Raw genomic sequence first — 19,011 nt, forward strand, 5'->3', positions numbered from 1 at the left:
ATACCGACAAACTAATATTTGTCTGTCTCATATGTACACCTAGATTTTATCTAATACTTAACACTACACCATTTATATATCATATCGACTACTACATCTACCAACTACGAGTTAAGCTAAACTGCGAGATTTCAAATAATACCTCAAGCGAAGCGAAGATCCGGCAGAGCTTCGCTTCAATCTCCACCCTACTCCCCTCCTCTCCTCCCTCCCATTCTTTCTCTTCTCCTCCCTCCCATTCTTTCTCTTCTCCCGGTTCCTCTCCTCCCTTGGTTTCTTTCTCTCGTCCCGAATGAGCAGGCGTGCCCTGGCCCCGGCCGTTCTTCGAGTTTTAAAGGGCGGGGCGCCTACCGCCGCCAAATTCGGAGGTAACTTCCTGCTCCCGCCGTTTGAAGCGGCGGCAACCTGTTACCGCCACTTCATCCAACGGTACCGAGCTACCGCCGTCTCATCCGGCGGTAACTCCATGGATCCCACGGCCGCTAGGGATCCGTGTGCTGCCCGCCGTTTCAGACGGCGGTAAGCGGTTTCCCGCGCGACGTGGCGCTAACATGGCACCCCTGCACAGATACCACCGTTTCAGCCGGTGGTAACTTTTCTTACTGCCGGTTCAAACGGCGGTAGCCGTCTTATCCGGCAGTATAGGTCTAGTTCTGCTAATGTGTTGCTCGGCTATTTATTTCTACAAAATCATAAAAGAAAAAATATAAAATATAAAAATTCCTGAAGCTATATAGGTTTGTACGCCAGGCCCGGCCCGTAACCTATGTAAGTTGTTAACCAAGCTGAACAACCCAACCTACCAACAAGGCCACCCATCGTCATCGCTGGGCTGGTTGGGGTCGCAAGCGACCGGCCTAAACGTGCACATCCAGGTCCAGGGGCTCTCGCTTCACTCTCTCGTCGATTCGGGAATCCTATCCATCTTCCAGAAAATTTTACTGGAGTTACCTTCCACTATTTGAGATTTGTGCAAACATTCACATCCGTTGGATCATGACACCCAAACCCTAGCCTCACCCTCCCTCCCCTGCGCCCTCCCTCCCCTACATATGCCGCCACCCCTGTGTGGGCCCATGCCATCGCTGTGTTGCCGCCCCAGCTGACCAGCGCGCTGCCCCGCGCCGTTGCCAACTACCGGAGTCGGAGAAGAAGGCTGAAAAATGTTGGATCAACTTTTTCTTGAAAAATGTTGGTGCAACTTTTTTCCAAAAATGTTGGATTCAACTTTTCCTAAAGAAATATTTGGCTCAACCTTTTTCAAATAAGAAATATTTGGCTCAACTTTTTTCAAATAAATGTTGGTTCAACTTTTTTGAAGAAATGTTGGTTCAACTTTTTTCCAAGAAAGGTTGGTCCAACTTTTTTGAAAAATGTTAGTCCAACTTTTTTTTAAAATGTTGATAACATTTTTATCCAACATTTTTGTTGTTAAATAGTCTTTGGTGAGCTGTGCTGCAGCATTCTATAATGGGCCGGGTGGGCTGCAAGTTTCAACCCTATCTATCTCCGCAAGATAGATGGAGATAGATAGAGCCCCCCTCGTCAATGGGCTTAGGGCCTGTTTGGATACACAGTAGTAAAGTTTAGCACAGTGCTAAACTTTAGCACCCTCAAATAGTAAGTGCTAAACTTTAGCACAGGACTGTTTGGATGGGGTGCTAATCTTTAGCAACTTAGAGGAAAAATGTCAACTTTACCCCCCATTTACTCCTCTTAAGTACCCCTGCAGTGCTCCTCCTTTTTGCTGGTGTTTGGCGCCAAGAACTACACTGGTTGCTGGCGCGCATTGGTTGCTGGCGCACAGCACATGTTTTGGGTGTTTTGCCAGCCTTTTTTTCTCTCATTTGGCCAGCTCTATTCGAAACAAATGAATGAGAAGTACATTACAGTCCATTGTCAATGGCATTACAACTCAACCATACATAAAATCAACTTGTCTATTGTACAAAGCATTAGCTATTTCATCACAAAAATCATTCATATTTTTGTCTTCGTCCGATGCCTGGGTATTTCCCGCATGTCCTTCAGAGCTTGATGCTTCGGCCATCGGAACAAAATTTTCATCACGATCACACATATGAAAGGCCCTATCAGCAATATCGTTCTCTCTAATGAAATTGTGAAGTGTCATGCATGCTACTATTATTTTACTTTGCTTCTGCATTGGAAAAACTTGGAATACCCAATAAAATCCTCCATTTCATCTTCAAAACTCCAAACGACCTCTTAATAACATTTCTAAGGGACGAATGCGCGTAATTAAATGTCTCTTTCATACCTTTTGGAAGTGGGCCACTACGGAACTCGAGAAGATGGTACTTCGTACCCTTGTATGGTGCAAGGTACCCGGACGGTTAGGATACCCCGAGTCTACTAGATAAACTTGCCTACAAATGAAGAGAATATTGTGAGGTAAATGAAGTTGAAAACATATTGGTACATGCTTACATAATTTTGTAGCTAAAGTAATTTACCTGGAGGAGGGTGTGGATACTTGTTCCTCAATTGTGACGAGTCATGCTTCAAACCAGTGGTCATGTAATATTTTTCAGCAAGTATTTTGTATCCTCTTCCAGCATTGAGCCTTTGTGACAGTTTCCTGCTCTAATTTACTCTACCCACAAATCACAGAATATCCCAGTATTTCTTTCTGACCATTGTGCTTTGTCACATTTTATCTAGTGCATATCAACAAAAAAATGTTTCTAAGATAGCATATAGATATTGGATAAAATTCAGGAAGTACCACAATCTAATGTTTCAAAGACAGTAATGCTTATGACAAGATATGATCACACAATGCTGAACTCATAGCACACATCAAAATAATTGATTACTGCATACATACTAGTTCAAGGCATTACTCTCAACATGACCAAACATGATACACCAGAACAAGATCACACATGGTTTCTGAAGACATAATCACACATGGTTATGAATTGTGCAAAAAAGGAAGGCGCGAACATAATACCTTGGAGCCGTTGTGTGCATTGACATCAATCACATCGTCTCCCTGAAAAGCTTCTTCTTCACTTGTTGGTCCTGGACGAAATGCTCGGCCACCGGCACGTCCTCCGCCACGAACTCCACTGCCAGAACCACCATCGGGGAAGGATCCTGGAAACAAGGACCTTGTTGCACGCCCTCCACCCCCTCTTCTGCCAGCACCTTTGCTGCTGCCGGCCACTTTGCTGCCGCCGGCTCCTCCAAATCCTCTCCTGCTGCCACCTCCTCTGGTACCGCCACCACGTGAACCTCCATTGCAAGGCACGCGTAAGCCAAGGGTATGGCTTGCACGGCCCCGAGGAACTCCATCTCCCTGAAGGAATTCGGAGTAGCTGCTAAGGTCAGGGAACTCCTCAGCTTGGGAGTTTAGGTCCTCAGTGTCCTGACGGGGAGGAAGGGAAGATTCGGACTGAGAGAAGAAATCAAAGCCGCTGGGGGGGAATTGTGGATCGGCCTGGGGGAACAAATCCTCGAATCCATCATCGCCGTGGCCGTCCATGAGCAACCAGGGGTAGGTCGGGGCACAGCGGCGGACTACTGGCGGTAAGCAACTTGTGGATCTAGGGGGCAGCGTGGGGATAAAAGGAACGAGATCTACGGGCGGGGAGAGGTGGATGTGCGGGCGCCAAAATGAGGACCTGCGGACGGGGATAGGAGGATCTGCGAGCGGCAGTAAGGCTAGACGATCGGGAGGGGAAGGCGCCGGTAGGGGAAGGAGCTTCCAGCGGGAATGACGGCGGGAGGGGAGGGCGGGCGAGAGGTGAAGGCGGCAGCGGAAGGTAGGGGATGGCTGGTGCTACGCGGAGGACCAAAGAGAGGGGAGGATTGGAGGAGAGGACGGGCGGGACGGGGATGGCGGCTGGAGTATTGCACGGCGGGAGGAGATGGCGGCGGCGGAAGGGAAGCTGCGGGAGGGAGACGCTGCAGGAGGAAGGAGAGAGAGAGAGCGAGGGCAAGCGGCAGGGAGGAGAGAGATAGCGAGGGCAACAGGGTAAAAGGAGGAGTTGGGGACCACTTTTAGCACAAGTTGATCCCTTTAGCACCCCTTGGGTGTGCTAATGAAAAGGGTTGTGCTAAAGTTTAGTACAACACTTTTAGCACATATGTTTGGATGCACAAGTACTAAAAGTGTATTAAAAGTGCAGTGCTAAACTTTAGTACTGCGTATCCAAACAGTCCATTATTTCACTTTCAGCAGCAGCAGAAACTACGGCAGGCAGCGGCCTTTGATTGTCTGAACCAGGTTTGGCTATGAAGCAAGGCAGCCAGGCAACGTGATGCCAGCCTTTGCAGTTTCTGAAACCTTTGCAGTTTGCACCAGGATATGCAGCTGAAGATGTTTTTCCCCCTGAACTTTTCACCCTGTATGAGCTTGGTTTCTCTAACTGGGAAAAGATGTCAACTTTCAGTAGCAAACCAGATTTGCAAAATCTGGAGGGTCCCTTTCAAGATGGCAGACACACAGCAGTACCACAATGTATGATCACTAAATCCGGACGAAGCCCAGGTACGGAAGAAAGAAAAAATGCCCTTGTTCATCAGGTGGAATTTTGAACCCAGGCAGACAAATGGAGCAACAAAAGGGAAAACAACAGCAGTGCATTACCAGCGGTATTGAAACCAGGTAAAGGACGTTTCGCCCCCAGTTACATTCACAATTTCATGACTTGTCATAATATCTAACAATGAACAAAGTACCACATACAGATTAATAATCGTGCAGACAATTAGACAAAGGATGCAATTGAGCACAACCTAACAAGAAATAAGCAACAGCATTGCAGACAACCGATCACGCAATCTGCAAAATTGCCACAATTGTACTTTGGCGGCATCAACTAAAATCACGATAAGCCACAATCTGAACAGTTTTTCTATGTGCACTAGCTCCTCTTCATTATCCAGGAACAAATCTGTATACTAAAACAATGTTCCGTGTCCAAATGGTGGTATCAGTATCACTGGCTTTCAGTTTTACCGGTTTGTTCAGGGCCACTGCCATTTGAGTCACTGGATCCTGAGCCACCATCACCGCCTTGAGATTCGTTGTGCTCGTCATTGGTAGATGTGCTGGTTTCAATCTTGGGATCCACCTGCCCACCATTGTTAGATGTTTCAGTAGCTCCATTGCTTTTGTTAGCCGTCTCATCTGAGGAAACATTCACTCCTTCACCAGAAGAATCTGAATCTCCTTTGGAGTTCTCTGCCTCAGTATTTGTGGCCTGGTCAGTTACAGCGCTGTTGTTCTCAGAATTTGACATCTCATTGGATGTACCTGTTTCTGCCCCCTTCTCATCACCATCAGATGCAGTCCCAGTCTTTTCTTCTGCAGAGGTGCTGTCAGATAAGTTGTTCTTATCATCACCAGATCCAGCCCCAGATGATGATGATGCGCTTTCATCTTCTAGCCCGGTCTCAATATGTTCAGCTGCACCGGTGCCGTGCTCAGAAGAACCAGAGGTAGTGAAAGCTGCATCACCTTGGTTTTCATTGGCATCATTTTGTGAATTATCAGTATGAACCGATGGTATATTCCCTGTTTCATCAGGAAGACTGCCCATACCATGGTCATCACTTGTTTCGGTCTTGGCATCATCAGGAAGGGATTCAGAGCCAGTTTGAGTACCCAGTGCCTCCTTTTTCTCACCCTCTTCCCCATCTGAACCATTGCCGCTGGCACCAGTGGATTCATCACCTTGCACCACTTCATCATGAGATGTTCCACTTGTCTCACCAGTGCTTTCCTCTTGTGCTTGATTGTTTTGGGACATATCATCTCCAGTTGAATGGACTTCACTTTTACCCTCAGTATCAGAGTTGGATTCAGTATCATGCTTGTTTTCTTCTGCATGACCAGTGGTTTCATCTTCACTGTTATTACTATGAGCTTCTGCATTGCCATCTGCACTGTTGACTTGTCCTTCCTCAGCTTCTGAGCTCTCAGTATTCCTCTTGTCATCTTCATGCAAATCAGAACTGTCTTTATCGAACACAGTTTCTCCACTCTTCTCCCCATTATGATCAGAAGTATCTGAATTATGATCTACAGAACCTTCCTCTGGTTTACCAACCACTTCCACGTTGCTATCGCTGTAACTACCTGCCTTTTCTTTCCTCCCCTGGAACATGCTTCTATCATTATGGGCAAGCTGGTCCTCAGCATCATCCAAGTACTCATTTTTCTTATAATAGGAATGCTTCACCTGATACAGAAGCCAAAAAATAACACCTACAAGTAAGGTAGCTTGGAGTAGTGTTTTGATTCTTGACCCCCTGTTCCTTTGGTTCCGGCTATTTGAATGATGAAGCATGTTTACACCTGCTATAAAATGCATAATGGACATCAGGTTACCAGTTAGTTCCGGTCAGCGCAAGACACAAAATAACATGATAACACAGGTAGAAGTTCATGCATAACAGCATAACACAACAAAAACAGTAGGTAGGTAACTGTATTTCATAAAGTCCACCAGTAGTACTCCCATGCTCTATTATTAGAGAAGTAAGAAAGTACACACAAGTATCAAAGATACTTTTAGGACAGGCATGCAACGATGCAAATTAACCAATGGGGTGCCTTTGTTAAAACTAATCCTCTATAGCTAGAGAACTCACAGAGATCAGCATGCTTTCCCCATCTTTTACTGACAACTCTAAGATCTATCCATCTAACCCACTCATGCATGGCAGAATCTGGGAAATGCTTCTCAATGTTGACTAAATAAGTTCTTTAGATAATTATCTGGACTACGGATGGCAAACAATATGCAAGTCAGAAAGTGCTTTGTATCCATATGTTAAGGAAGTAGATAACATACTCATGGTTTAATATTTGACAACATAATTAGAAAGATTGGCAGCTTGGTAAGATATCAGATATCCCTTCAAAAAGATACTAGGACTCAAGGAAACAAATATTGCTTCAAAAGGAAAGATTCGTGAAAGGATGCCCGACTGCAAGCTGAGCCTAATAAGAGGAAGCAATCGCATAGTTACGCGCCAATGTGTGCAGAACAAGAGGAATTTGGAATGTAAGATCAAGAGATAGTGATACGGTGCACATAATGAAAGGAAGCAATAGCCATGAATGAGCCCATGACTGAAAACAGTATCAAAGTCAATTTTATGTGCTGCAAGCATGAAGGAGTATTAAATGCAGCCCTGCTTTCCCCTTTCTTGAAGCAACAAGAACAGAAAATAAGCAGTTGCCAGCTGAGTTTGAACGGGTTCAAAATGTTTGTTAGAGGCTTCCCCTGCTGACTTCGGTCAAAAAAACAAGAACAGAAAATAAATAATGAAGCACATATGGTAGCAATTTCTGCTCTCAGCTCGATATATAGGTGGCAATTTCACGCCAAGCAGTTGCCAGATCAGTGCGTGTTGAGGAGAATTCAGAAATAAGCTGGGAAACAGAATGGAAACCAAACCGTTAGAGGTTCAAAATGTAACATCAGAAACATTCTTGTCAAACCACTGCATCGAACGGGAAAAATAGGATCCATGCGCTGCTGGTACCACACCAAATCCAGACTGACACTAGCTAGTAGTATAATATGCAGAGTTTCCAGAACAATTGGTGCATTCCCCAAAAATAAACATCTGCTTGCAGCCTGGAACGTGCCAGGTCACTCCCACACCCAAACGTACTGATCCAGGGAAGCCCCAGAACAGAACCCCAAACTTACTGATCCATTCCTGTGGAAGCAAATCCGGTACAGTAACCTACTACTGCTAGAAAGCATTGGAGAGAAAGGAACATCTCCAACCCTCGTCCATCTAAACACATACACCAGGCGTCCAGGCCACAGTGGCAGCTGCTCCCCCAGGAACATCCACTGCAGAAAGGGCGAAGAAGGCAGGGGAGATCAAACGCGTCGCGGAATCGGCCGCGCGAGCAAGGCGCATTGCTTGGCAGCGAGCGCGCAGGTATTCGGCAAGCTACTGCACACAACCATCCGCCGGGGAGCCGCGCTCGGTTGGGACCCCGATTTCGACCCACCCAAACCCAAGCGCAGTCACGAGCAGTACGGCGTTGAAGCAGAGACGCAGAGGGAGGCCGCGGGGGAGGAGGAGGAGGGGACGGCCGTACCTGGTGGGTTCCGGCCGGGGTGGTCGGAGCGAGCCGCCAATGGCGCCGACCCTTCCGTGGCCGGCGGAGGACGCGATACGGTGCGGGTCTGCGGCCTGCGGGAGAGCAGCAGCGGAGGGCGGGGAGGGAGGGAGGGAGGACGAGCGCTACGGCAGCGTGACCCCGGAGGACCCTGCGTTGATGGATGATGACGGACGGAGGGGTCAGTTGGTGGTGACTTGGTAGTGGGTGGGTTAGATCTGGGACGTGATCGTCGTGCGGGGCGAGGCCGGCGGTGGGGTTTTCTTTTCTCTCTTGATGTAAATATCAAGTCTAAAATTTAGTTCGGGTATTAAATATAATTTAAGACGACTCTATTGAATTAGCTCTTGTTTATACAATTAGTTTAGTATGCAAATATCTTATGTGATAGGGACTGAAAATTTAATAAGACCTAAAGTTTGGAGGTATCAAACACCCCTTTTTCCCCGCGGCGGCGCCCGATGTCGCCGGGGTTTCTTTGGGGAGTTCTGGCTCTGCGCGCTCGTGATTCGTTCGTTCACGGCCTCGGCGGCGGTGGTTGCGCCTTGGATTCCTCTCGTCTCGCTCGTGGTGGCCTCGTGCGGTCGTTCATGTGGGTTGGGCTCGTGACCTCACCTGCCCGGCCCGCGTGCGCGGCCGCTTGCAGCGACGCCGTACGGCGGAGATTCCGTCGCGGTCGGGTCTTTGATTACTGTACGTGTACATCGGTCCACCGGGATGGAGGGATCCAGCTGCGCGCCAGCGCTCTGAGAAGGACGGGGGTTACAGCGCGCGGCGTGATTACGCGGGGGCGCGCCAGATCCAACGCGCGCGGTCAGGCGGGGCGGGGCATACCTCTGGGGAGTCGTCGTACTCGTACGTGCATCGCGAGCTGTGATGTACTTGCGGAAGCTAGACCGACGACAACCTGGGCGACAAAGGGCTCACCACGAAAACAGGCACCACGCAACAAAATGTTCTCTTTTTTTTTGCGAATACAAAAAATGTTCTCTTTCGAAAAACGGTAGCGGTGAATGGCGATCATTAATGTTTGGAATGATTTCAAACCCTACCGCTACCGCATCACTCGTAGGCTCGTAGCAGAGCCATGTGTTGCATTCACCGAGTCTTGGTGGTACGTTTGTTACTGTTACGCACCCACCAGTACCACCAGTGGCACCATAGACAAGATTTTATACGCCTACGAATAAGTGATGTTTATCAGTTAAGCGGACCGTTTTAAGTTTTGTTTGAATATAACATTTTTACGTGTCTAATTTGGATATTAGGAACGTGTATGAATATAGGTGTCTCCAAATTTAGTCTGTGAAAATGTAATTTTGCTGTGTTAAATAAATAACTTAACCGATAGTCGGTGTTATATTTTGGAGATTGCATCGATATTTTCAAAACATCGTTTATGTTAACAAAAGCGAGTAGATCCTTATCTATATGAACGCAAGTATCTGTCATTTTGATGGGAAAAAGATACTACGTCACGTATAGTTAAATTAAAAGTTAGCATCAAAGATTCAACGCAAAGCATATTTTTGAGGGGAAGTTTTTGAAAGTAGATTTTGACCTTGTATTCTCTTACAAGACATTTCCAATTTTTATGGAAAGTAAATTATCTTAAAAATTATTCGAATATAATCTACTCATATTACTTCGCATACTAAATATAATTTGATTAATTGCTGCCAAGTTTTTCAAAGTTTGACATTTTGAAATCCAGTCGTACCGAGTACCTTTGTGCGGGCACTTAGGCCGCAATATGGGCCCAATATTTCAGTAGACAGACCTGTGGCTGCTGGAGGATTTTATGGGCCAACGGGCTAGCTAATTAATTGTCACAACTGCTGCGTGCTAAATGAGCAGCCCGGTCCATTCTTTCTTATTTTTTAGAGGAAAGGAGGCCCGCTCTGCCTAGGTTGGATTGGATCATGGCTCGCGATGGGCCTTCCGGTCGAACACTGATCATGGCTCACGATGGGGACGGACGACGGCGCGGCCGTGAGCCCGTGAACGACCGTCGTGCCCTCGTGGCCACCAAATATCTGCGACAAACCAGCGATTGAACGCGCGCTCACACTCCAAGCAGCGATCGTCTGAACCTCTGGTTTCCGCGTTGATTAGCAACGGAGGCAGCATAGTAAATGAGATCAGTACGTTTAACAGTGATGCATCACTATGCGTTTGCGGTAATGAGCTCCGACGCAATTATTTCTGCCCCTGTGCGTGGTACGGTCTCCGCCACATTTTTCTCCCCCTTTTGGCAATTCGGCCTTTGGTGATGGTGACAGTCGTGGACGACGGATGGCGCCGCTTTACTTCTCTGATCTGAATAAAGCTTGAGCGATTAGACGCCACATCTTTATTACGGGACCTGGTGGTGGTGCACGGGATGGTCTCCGACCCGATGATATGCATGATGGAGCTCCAAAAGCGAGCCAACGTACTTGTACGTCTGTGGCCTAAACGGGGCAAAGCGTACCTCCCTTTCTTTCTTTAGCCGTCGTCGATGCAAGATGTGGCCTCGCGATTGGTCGCCCCTGATCTGGTGGTGTGCTCCTTCACCTTGGCTTGTTCGTTCCCGAAGCCAGGGGGCACGGCCCGGACAAGAAGGTACACGTACGTGCAGGGTACCTTGGTTGTGGTTGTGGATAGCTGAATGTAATGCAATGTGATTGAGATTGTTCTGGATAGAAGTACGTGGCTTGCATGATCCCTGGGGTCCCGCCCCAGCCAGTCCTCATCGCATCGATCGGCCTGTGCCGCCTGCCCGCATCAGCACGGCCAGAACAGGGCGATGCAGGGCAACGCTACGCCATCCGTGCTAATGCACCTAGGCCGCCCACAGTCACACTGCCCACCGACACTGGACCCCAGCTCTCCTCCTGTTTGCTTCCCGGGTAAGCCGGTCAAGGTTCAGAAAAACTGAGAAACAAATTGCAGCAGCCGCCAGCCAGTGCGTGCTCACAAGTCACACAGGCAGGCGCAGGGGGGGAGAGTGGTTGGGACTTGGGAACCGCCACTTGGTGGAGGGAGCAGGGACGCACGCCTTTTGCAGCCTTTCCTACCGCCCTGCTTTGCGATTTTTTATTGGTTACTGGTCACCATCCTACACGCGAACGCAACGCAACCTGCAGGCCTGGGCACTTGGGCAGCCTGGCACGACCGCACGAGCCCGGACGCCGCGACCACGGGACGAGGCAATTCGGTGGCTATGTGCCCGGGCGGGCATCTTCCGCTCATCGACACGTAGCAGAGAGATAATGTATGGGACAGTTTACTGCTGTAGTTAATGAAACTAATATTTATTGTTTTATGCTACTAATATAATTCGGGACCATGGAACATCGTACAAGGGACCAAGGTACTTCATCAATCAGTAAAACATGGACCAACGTTCTTCCAACTTGTTTATTTTAAACCAGGTATTTCATGTTTTTTCTTTCTCATAAACAACTCACAAAATAACGTTTTGTGCATTTATTCATTGCTAAAATTCTTTTCACCCCTATCACTATTGTCAGGCGAAAATTTTAAAAAAAATCAAACAAATTTATATCATAATTTTTAGAAATTGTAAAAACGTCTTCGCACGTGTAGTAGTTCCAAATCAAAAAATTAATCCCGCTCAAAAGTCAAAGAATTGGCATGCATCATCAAGAATATTCATGTTTCCAGGGACACTGCACAGGCAAAAAAAATCAAATGAACACCAAAATAACATTCGATGGTACACAATCATTTTCTATTTAATTTCTTTCGTTTACGTAAACGTTCCAGCAAGCATAACAAACTTACAAGCAGTCAAGCACACAAAAATCACGCAAGTAATTATTGTATACAATTACAAGATTAGCAAAAATGAACATATACAAAAAAAAACAAAAGGAGTTCATACATGAACAAAATATGAAAGAAAAATTACAGACTCATGTAGACCAAATCAAAAAAGCAAAGGAAGGGAAAATTACATTGCAATCTTACGTTCTTCTCAAGTCTTTTTTTTCTTGGAGAGAGCCGGGGAGTACATCGCTGCTCGGATCTAGGCCGCATATCTCCTCCTCATGAGGAAAGGTGAGGACGTGGCTTACCTCGCTGCTACTTCCATGGCGGCGACGGGGAAAGTCAGAGGAGCTCACTTCCCGGTTCTGGTCGTGGGGATCCTTCCTTGCATCGCCACCAAGATCTGTGGACCTCTTTGCACTTGTTGATGTTCGTTATTGACATACTTTTATTGCCATTTATTTTCATTTTATACTAACCCGCTACTTGGCACCTGAAATACCCCATATTCGCATATGTGTTGTGTTTTGGACCATATGGTAAAATCATAGAAAATACGACATAAATGAAGATTTTTTCTACAAGTTGAACTTGGACCCGGACTTTGGATATTGGAAGGCCTAAACATGAACATTGAACTGCAGGCCCGCAGGAAGAGCTGAAACTTGCACGGGTCATATCTTCCTCATCCGAACTCCGACTGGGGCAAATTTATAGGGAAATTTGTATAGCTCAATGAGATCTACAACTTTCGGATGAAGCACTCCAAAACATGGCAGGCCGATCGGCCTGGCCCGTTTTCAGCCCCGATCGTCGCGCCCTTTCACCAGGAGGTTGCCCACGATGTTCCTAAGGTTATTTTCCAGAAACTTGGCTTCGAAGGCACCCGAACTGACACTGCCAAAGACTTTCAACAAGGAGGGAGAATCCTAATGAGTTTAGACCTAGCCGCCACCGCCACAAGAGAAGAAAAAGGGATTTAGATCTGATCAGGAGCTTCGTCGTCGAAGGGGACCTCTAGAGAAGGGAGGAAACCCCTAGGCCAATCAGCCTAGGGTGCCCCAGGCCAATCGGCTTGAGGCCCTCGTGCCTCCCCTCGTCTTCGTCTTCGGTCAGGGTATTCTCCAAGTGCTCCTTACCCCCTTTATTCGTCAACATGTGTAAGATCATAGGGTAAAGCCTATGTTCATCCCTATGGTTGATATGGTCCTTGATATGTAACTGCTACATGTTCTTTATGCCCATTAATGCATCATGGTCTATGTCGTTGTAATGCTTCGTTTACATATGTAAGATCTCTATCTTGTACAACATATGTTCTTAGTAGAGTTTTCGGTAATCGTGGTGATTAGCTTAATTCTGCGGATGCATGTGTGTGAGCGAGGTGATTGATTATCCCTGCGTAGTGACAGTATGCAGTGGGGAAAAGGCCGAGCGAGCACGTAACCGCTGTGATAGCTAGTGAGGGCAGCACCCATCTGTATAGGAGATGCATATTCTTGTGAACCTAAATCCTAGGGAGGGAACGCTTATATCTATCTCTATCTCCTATCTTATGTTAACCTTTGCTATATTGTCTCAATCTCTGTTATTAGTTTAGTTTATCTCTCTACACGATACATATACTCAATTTTGTTAGCAAAATTGGTATAAAGTAAGAGCCATCAATCCACTTGTTCCACGAATTGATAAACCTTGGTGGAATACTGTAAGGGAAAAGTTACAACTGATCCATGCGCTTGCGGTTAACGAATTGGTGCGCTAACTGCCATCAACATATGCTTGCGGTTTACAAATTGGCGTGCTAACTGCCGTCAACAACACTCGGCTGCCGCCCCCAGCCTTTCCTTGCCACCACCGCTAGATCCGAGTTCTCTCTCGAGAGGAGGGAGATAAAGGGAACGAAGAATGACGCATGAGAGAGGGAGAGAAATAATGGTGAGAAAGAGAGAGCAGATCTCACCTTTGCAATGGAACACCACCTCCTAGCAACGTAACGATGGGAGGTCATCCACGGATCAGGAGGCCTCGGATCCGTCCGGCCACCGCCTCAGTCACGCCGGTGAGGAGAGAGAGAGTTGACGGGTGGAAGACCGAGAGGGCGATGAGAGAGCCGGTGAGGCTGCGATTGAAAAAGCAACCCTAATAATTAGGGAGCAGTAATGTTCTTTCCAATCTCCCTTCTCACTCTTTGATTCTCTAAGCAATTGGATCACATCCCATCCGCTAGATTCCCATCCAACAGCTGCAAAAGACCACCTCCGGGGTACAGAACCTCCGGATGGTATTTTCGGCGACCACGAGCAAGTGGGGATAGGGGGAACGCGCGCGTCCGCAGCTGCAGGATGCAATCATGCAATGCAACAGCGACAGGGAGGAGGAAAAGGCGGCCACTCGCTGGAGCACGAGGTCCCGCGGGAGGACACGTCTAGCGCTCTAGCTCCGTAAGCTTTTTGCTAGAGGAAGATCGCCCTCGGGGGTCGCGACCCCGGCCCAGCCTTAGCCTTACTCACGAAGCAATAGGAATTGTCGAATAGGGGAGATCGGAGAGCACAGCCGTGTCTCCTCTCCATCTCACGCCTTGCGTACGGTCCTGCCTCCGGTAAAGGTGGCCAACAGTTTTGCTCACGCTGCTGATGAGCTCGATCCCTTGTGGTTGTTGGCTCTGCTTTTGTTGTGGCGTGATTGGTGCAACAGCTTAGCGTGGGGGCACTGAACTGGCAAGAGCACACAGCACAAAAGGTGTGACGACGTCTCTCCCCTCCTCACTAGTCGATCCGTAGCGTCCAAAGCTCTCGCTCGTACGTTTCCGGTCCCCTGTCATCCTATTCCCGTGCATCGCTCTCGCTCCCCACTGAATTTTGAAGGGGGGAAAAACAAACACAACACTTGATTTCGATCATTATTGCATATTTGCATTTGCGTCAACGTGTGTTCTTCGAGCTAGGACTAATAACGGGCTATAATCCGCACATTCCTCAACTTTCCCTGTAGTGGACTAGATCGATTTAATTTTCGATTAACATGAGTTTAGTAGTAGCCGATCGTAAAAAGAAATTAATGGTCGATTGTTTAGAAGAACTTAGTGTTTAGACGCTAGCACCCTTTATTTTTCTTTCACAACACAAGCTTCCTAACTTTCATGAAGTTAGGAAGTTAGCAAATATATAGTTTGCTTACTTGCTGGACATGAGCTGTTAACATCAAAGAAAGGGGGAAGGGGGGGGGGGGGGGGGGTCAGCACAAGTGTTGCCTCGTAACACATGGAATTTAGAAAAAAATAAGACGGAATTTAGGAGAAAAGACGTGCATTCCATATACATGCATGTAATGCACATCTTTTCTCCTAAATACCATAAAGTTGGTCCCGTGGAAGGTGTAGCTACTATATATTTCAGACAATAGGAAATCAGGATCAACTAGAATGGTTTGGATTGTCTTCGGAACTAAATAAGGGATATATGTTTATAAAAAGATGTATGAATGGTGTAACTCTGTTAAACACTCAAAAGAGTCTAATAATTGATTATTGGACAAAATTCAGGACAATGTCTCAGTTCAAAATTGGAGTAAGAAGCATGAGAATGGGTTTTATTGGAACAATTCGACAATGAAGGGTATCAAGTACAATCATTCGCAAAAAAAAAAAGAACAATCATTTGTAGAGAAAATTAGTTCTTAACTCAATTGCATCTCTTTCAAGATAATTGTGATCGAAAATAACTGTCACTCAATTTTCTACTACACGCGGTTACTAAAAGATTATTGATGTGTCACGCAAGGAAACAAATTCAAACAAATTCACCATACTATTCACGTGTGTTTGACCTAATTCTTCGCAGCATCTAGCTAACTCTATGCATCTCATACACGCTCCCAAGTCCCAACCACATATTGTTAAGCCTAGTTAACTCATGGGCGTAGCTAGGGGCGGTATTCATAGATATTCACATGAATACCCCTGGCTTTGGACAAAACGTTTAGTATGTGTATACTTCTAGTGCTCATATATGTACATAGGCCCAACAATCACTATCTGGATCAAGAAATCTCACTGTTTTCTTTACAATGAATACCCAGAGTGAAAATCCTGCCTACGCCACTGAGTTAACTCAACCGTGCATATCCAGTCCACGCCTCCACAGGGAGATTCGATAATCACTTGATATAAGGGCACCGATGGCTGACATCAATCTCCTAGCAGGCCGATTATTGCCTGTAGTGTCAATATTAGGTTTACTACAACATCATGAAGGGTCCAACAATAGAAAATTATTAATTGGGATGATTATATTGTGATCTCAACTTGATCAAGAACTGCGCATATCAAGTCTGGGTCTCAAAACAATAACATGTAGACATCTCTACTCATTTAATGAGCACAGAGATTAGTGGTGGAAATTGATACTCCTCCTTTCTCAAAAAGAAATTCTCTAATCCTCCGTTCTAGCCGATCATAACCCAAACCACGCAGATCGATGGTGTAAACAAGCGCGCTACATGGGAGCATCACAGCTGTCTTTATGTATTCACTAGCTGCCTAGCTAGGAATATACCGAGATCAACAAACCGTATTAGGCAATTGTTTGTAATATCTAGAGAAAAATGAAATCTTAGATGCTAGTAGCTATCAGACAGAAACCCTGTTTATATTCATGATTAGACGATTCTCTGATGTAAGACAGCTCGATCGATCGGTCCGCGACAGCATCACGACCAAAGATTGTCTGAAAATTACATGCATGTCCCAGAGGTTTCTAGAACAATATACGTACAAGTTCTCTGCTTGTGTCCAGCAGGACAAGAGGAACTGATCGAGGAACGCCACACGCACACACACACACGAGTAACTTGGAGTGTCACTACTAGTGTTTTTCTTTTCTGCTAATGTCTTTCCAACATGTACCTTAACTGCAACAAAGTACATGCCACCAACAAATATATACACATACAGTGTACAACATACTATGCATGGATCTAGCTTGCAAACATGACCTTGTGCAAAATGTCTCTCCCACCAAGCCCATGCAGAGTAGCCAGCTATCTCTAAAAACATGCTTGATCCATGCTCAAACCTCATGTACGAGCTATATACTATACTATATAGCACATACACACTTCACACTTGCACAAAAATAAGGTTGAGACTAACACGCTATGGACATATATGTGTGGGCGATGGGCTTCTTAGGCGATGCCGGAGACCGGCCGGGCGTACCCACCGTAGGAGCCGTAGCCGCAGTCTGGCGTGGCGGCGGCGAGGCTCTGCTGCGTGCGCAGCTGCTCGTAGAACTTCTTGATGAACTCCTCGGCCTCCATGTCCACCTCGCCGCCATCCCCGGCGGCGTCGTCCCTCAGCGGGAACGGCGAGTCGGTGATCCTCAGCTGCCTCACGTGCGCTGGCGTGCGGCCGAAGCTCGCCCATAGCGTGGGGGACGGCGTCGCGATCAGCGCGAGCGGCGACGGCTGCTCGGCACCTGGCGAACCGGTGTCGTCGCCGCCACCGCCGCTGAGGAGGTGCTCGTTGTTGTTGAGGATCTCGAAGACCCTGGCAATGTCGGCGGCGTCGTAGTTGTACCATCCCGGCTCGGCGCCGTTGGCGCCGCGGTGGCTGCGGCGGTTGTTGCCGCGGCGGCGGCGCTTGCCGGTGGGGATGAGGTGGAGGGACGGGTAGGAGGGGGTGTTGCTGCAGCTGAACTCCACCTCGCGGACGCCGCGCGGGTTGTAGACGGCGGAGGCCAGGTCGAGGGCGCGGCACGAGAACTGCTGCGCCGGCGGCACCGCCGCCTCGGCCGCCTTGGCCTTGTCGTGGTGGCCGTGGGCGGTCATGAGGTTGCCCAGGGCCTTGCCGGCGATCTTGCCGCGCTGGAGGAGGAGGTGGAGGTCCATGGTCAGCTTCCGCTTGGACACGCCCTTGCGGAGCATGAACAGCACGGCGCGCACCACGTGCCACATGCGCCGCGCCATGTTCGGCTCCACCGCCATCGTCTCCTCAAGTTGCTTGCGGCTGCTCGACTCGATTTCTCGCACTCGCACTGGCTTTCGAGGTTGTTTGGTGGTCTGTGGAGAGAGAGTTTCTTTGTTGAGTTGCTTTGAGGGGTTTGCGTTTTAGCACGAGGAGGAGGAGGGTGGAGGTGAGGGGGTATTTAAAGGGAGGTAACCAAGGTGGGGGATGGCCGCCCAAAGTGGCTAAGCAACTAGTGGAGTTTTTTAGGGTTTTTGTTCAGTGGTGTGAGCAGGGAGCTACATTGTTAGTGGGTCTCAATGGTTTTTCTTCGGTTATTTGTGCAGGATTTTATACATTGTTTCGTCTACTGATGAAGTTATTATCTCGTTTTGAAAGAGAAATGGTGGAGATGAAGTATGCGGTTAAGATTATAATTTTATTTTTTTAATATATGTATAACTATGAACGTAATCATGCGAGCCTCTAAGCCAAGGTGCAATTTTGCTAAATTTGATATATACTATGGACTTCGAACAACTCATTTATATGTATCAATTGCAACCTTTAGCAACAAATGCTTGATTAATGTACTTTTCTAGTCTAGAACCTGGTCTAACCATCCAATTATTCGGCGGTAGAACCATCCAATCATTCGGCAAACACAATGCAATGTACGGTTCTATTCATTTTTTTTTGTCTTTGTTTACGCTGATCATGATTTATTCCAAAATTATGGAGCCTGGAACTGACGAGAAGCCGTACGTACATGGCTAGACTACATCTGACCACGTCCTTTGTCCTGCCTACAACCTTGAATTGGAGCTTGCATTGGGGTTGGGGAGCGACAAAGTAGTTCGACAAGAGGCATTGCATGGGAGCTCGTCACTGGGAGGTACTGCGGCAAAGATATAATCATAGGACTTAGGAGGCACTGCAGGGTCTTCACAAGGAGCCACCATGCCAATTAGCAAGTTCGGGTGATGATATTTTGAGCTTTCTCTATAAAATACAAAAAAATTATAACCAAAAGTACTAATGTGACCATTCTTTATTAAAATGCATTGATTTAAACAATTGAAAAAATTATTTATTTGCATTTTTAGTTCAAATTGGTTTTCTATTTTAGAGTGGAAGGTTGAGATAGTTTTTAACCGCTAGTTGAAAGTAA

At 47.1% G+C, this 19,011-nt stretch overlaps 2 protein-coding genes across 3 annotated transcripts; both read right to left on the reverse strand.

Annotated features, from left to right (window-relative positions):
- Window positions 1-4,626: 4,626 nt before the first annotated feature.
- On the reverse strand, window positions 4,627-8,320 carry LOC117852792 (uncharacterized). 2 transcript variants are annotated; one of them, XM_034735053.2, is made up of 2 exons: window positions 8,102-8,320; window positions 4,627-6,334 (listed from the first exon to the last, which is right to left on the reverse strand). In XM_034735053.2, exon 2 carries the CDS (start codon window positions 6,321-6,323, stop codon window positions 4,971-4,973), a length of 1,353 nt encoding a protein of 450 aa, XP_034590944.1. In that variant the 5' UTR covers window positions 6,324-6,334; window positions 8,102-8,320; the 3' UTR covers window positions 4,627-4,970. The 2 variants fall into 2 exon arrangements, with proteins under 2 accessions (XP_034590944.1, XP_034590943.1); XM_034735052.2 differs by having other exon boundaries at window positions 4,627-6,331; window positions 8,102-8,319.
- Window positions 8,321-16,747: 8,427 nt separating this feature from the next.
- Window positions 16,748-18,023, reverse strand: LOC117851601 (uncharacterized). Its single transcript, XM_034733441.2, has one exon. It carries the CDS (start codon window positions 17,879-17,881, stop codon window positions 17,084-17,086), a length of 798 nt encoding a protein of 265 aa, XP_034589332.1. The 5' UTR covers window positions 17,882-18,023; the 3' UTR covers window positions 16,748-17,083.
- Between the last annotated feature and the right edge of the window lie 988 nt (window positions 18,024-19,011).

This window comes from Setaria viridis, chromosome 4, assembly GCF_005286985.2.
Source record: "Setaria viridis chromosome 4, Setaria_viridis_v4.0, whole genome shotgun sequence".
Classification (NCBI taxonomy): domain Eukaryota; kingdom Viridiplantae; phylum Streptophyta; class Magnoliopsida; order Poales; family Poaceae; genus Setaria; species Setaria viridis.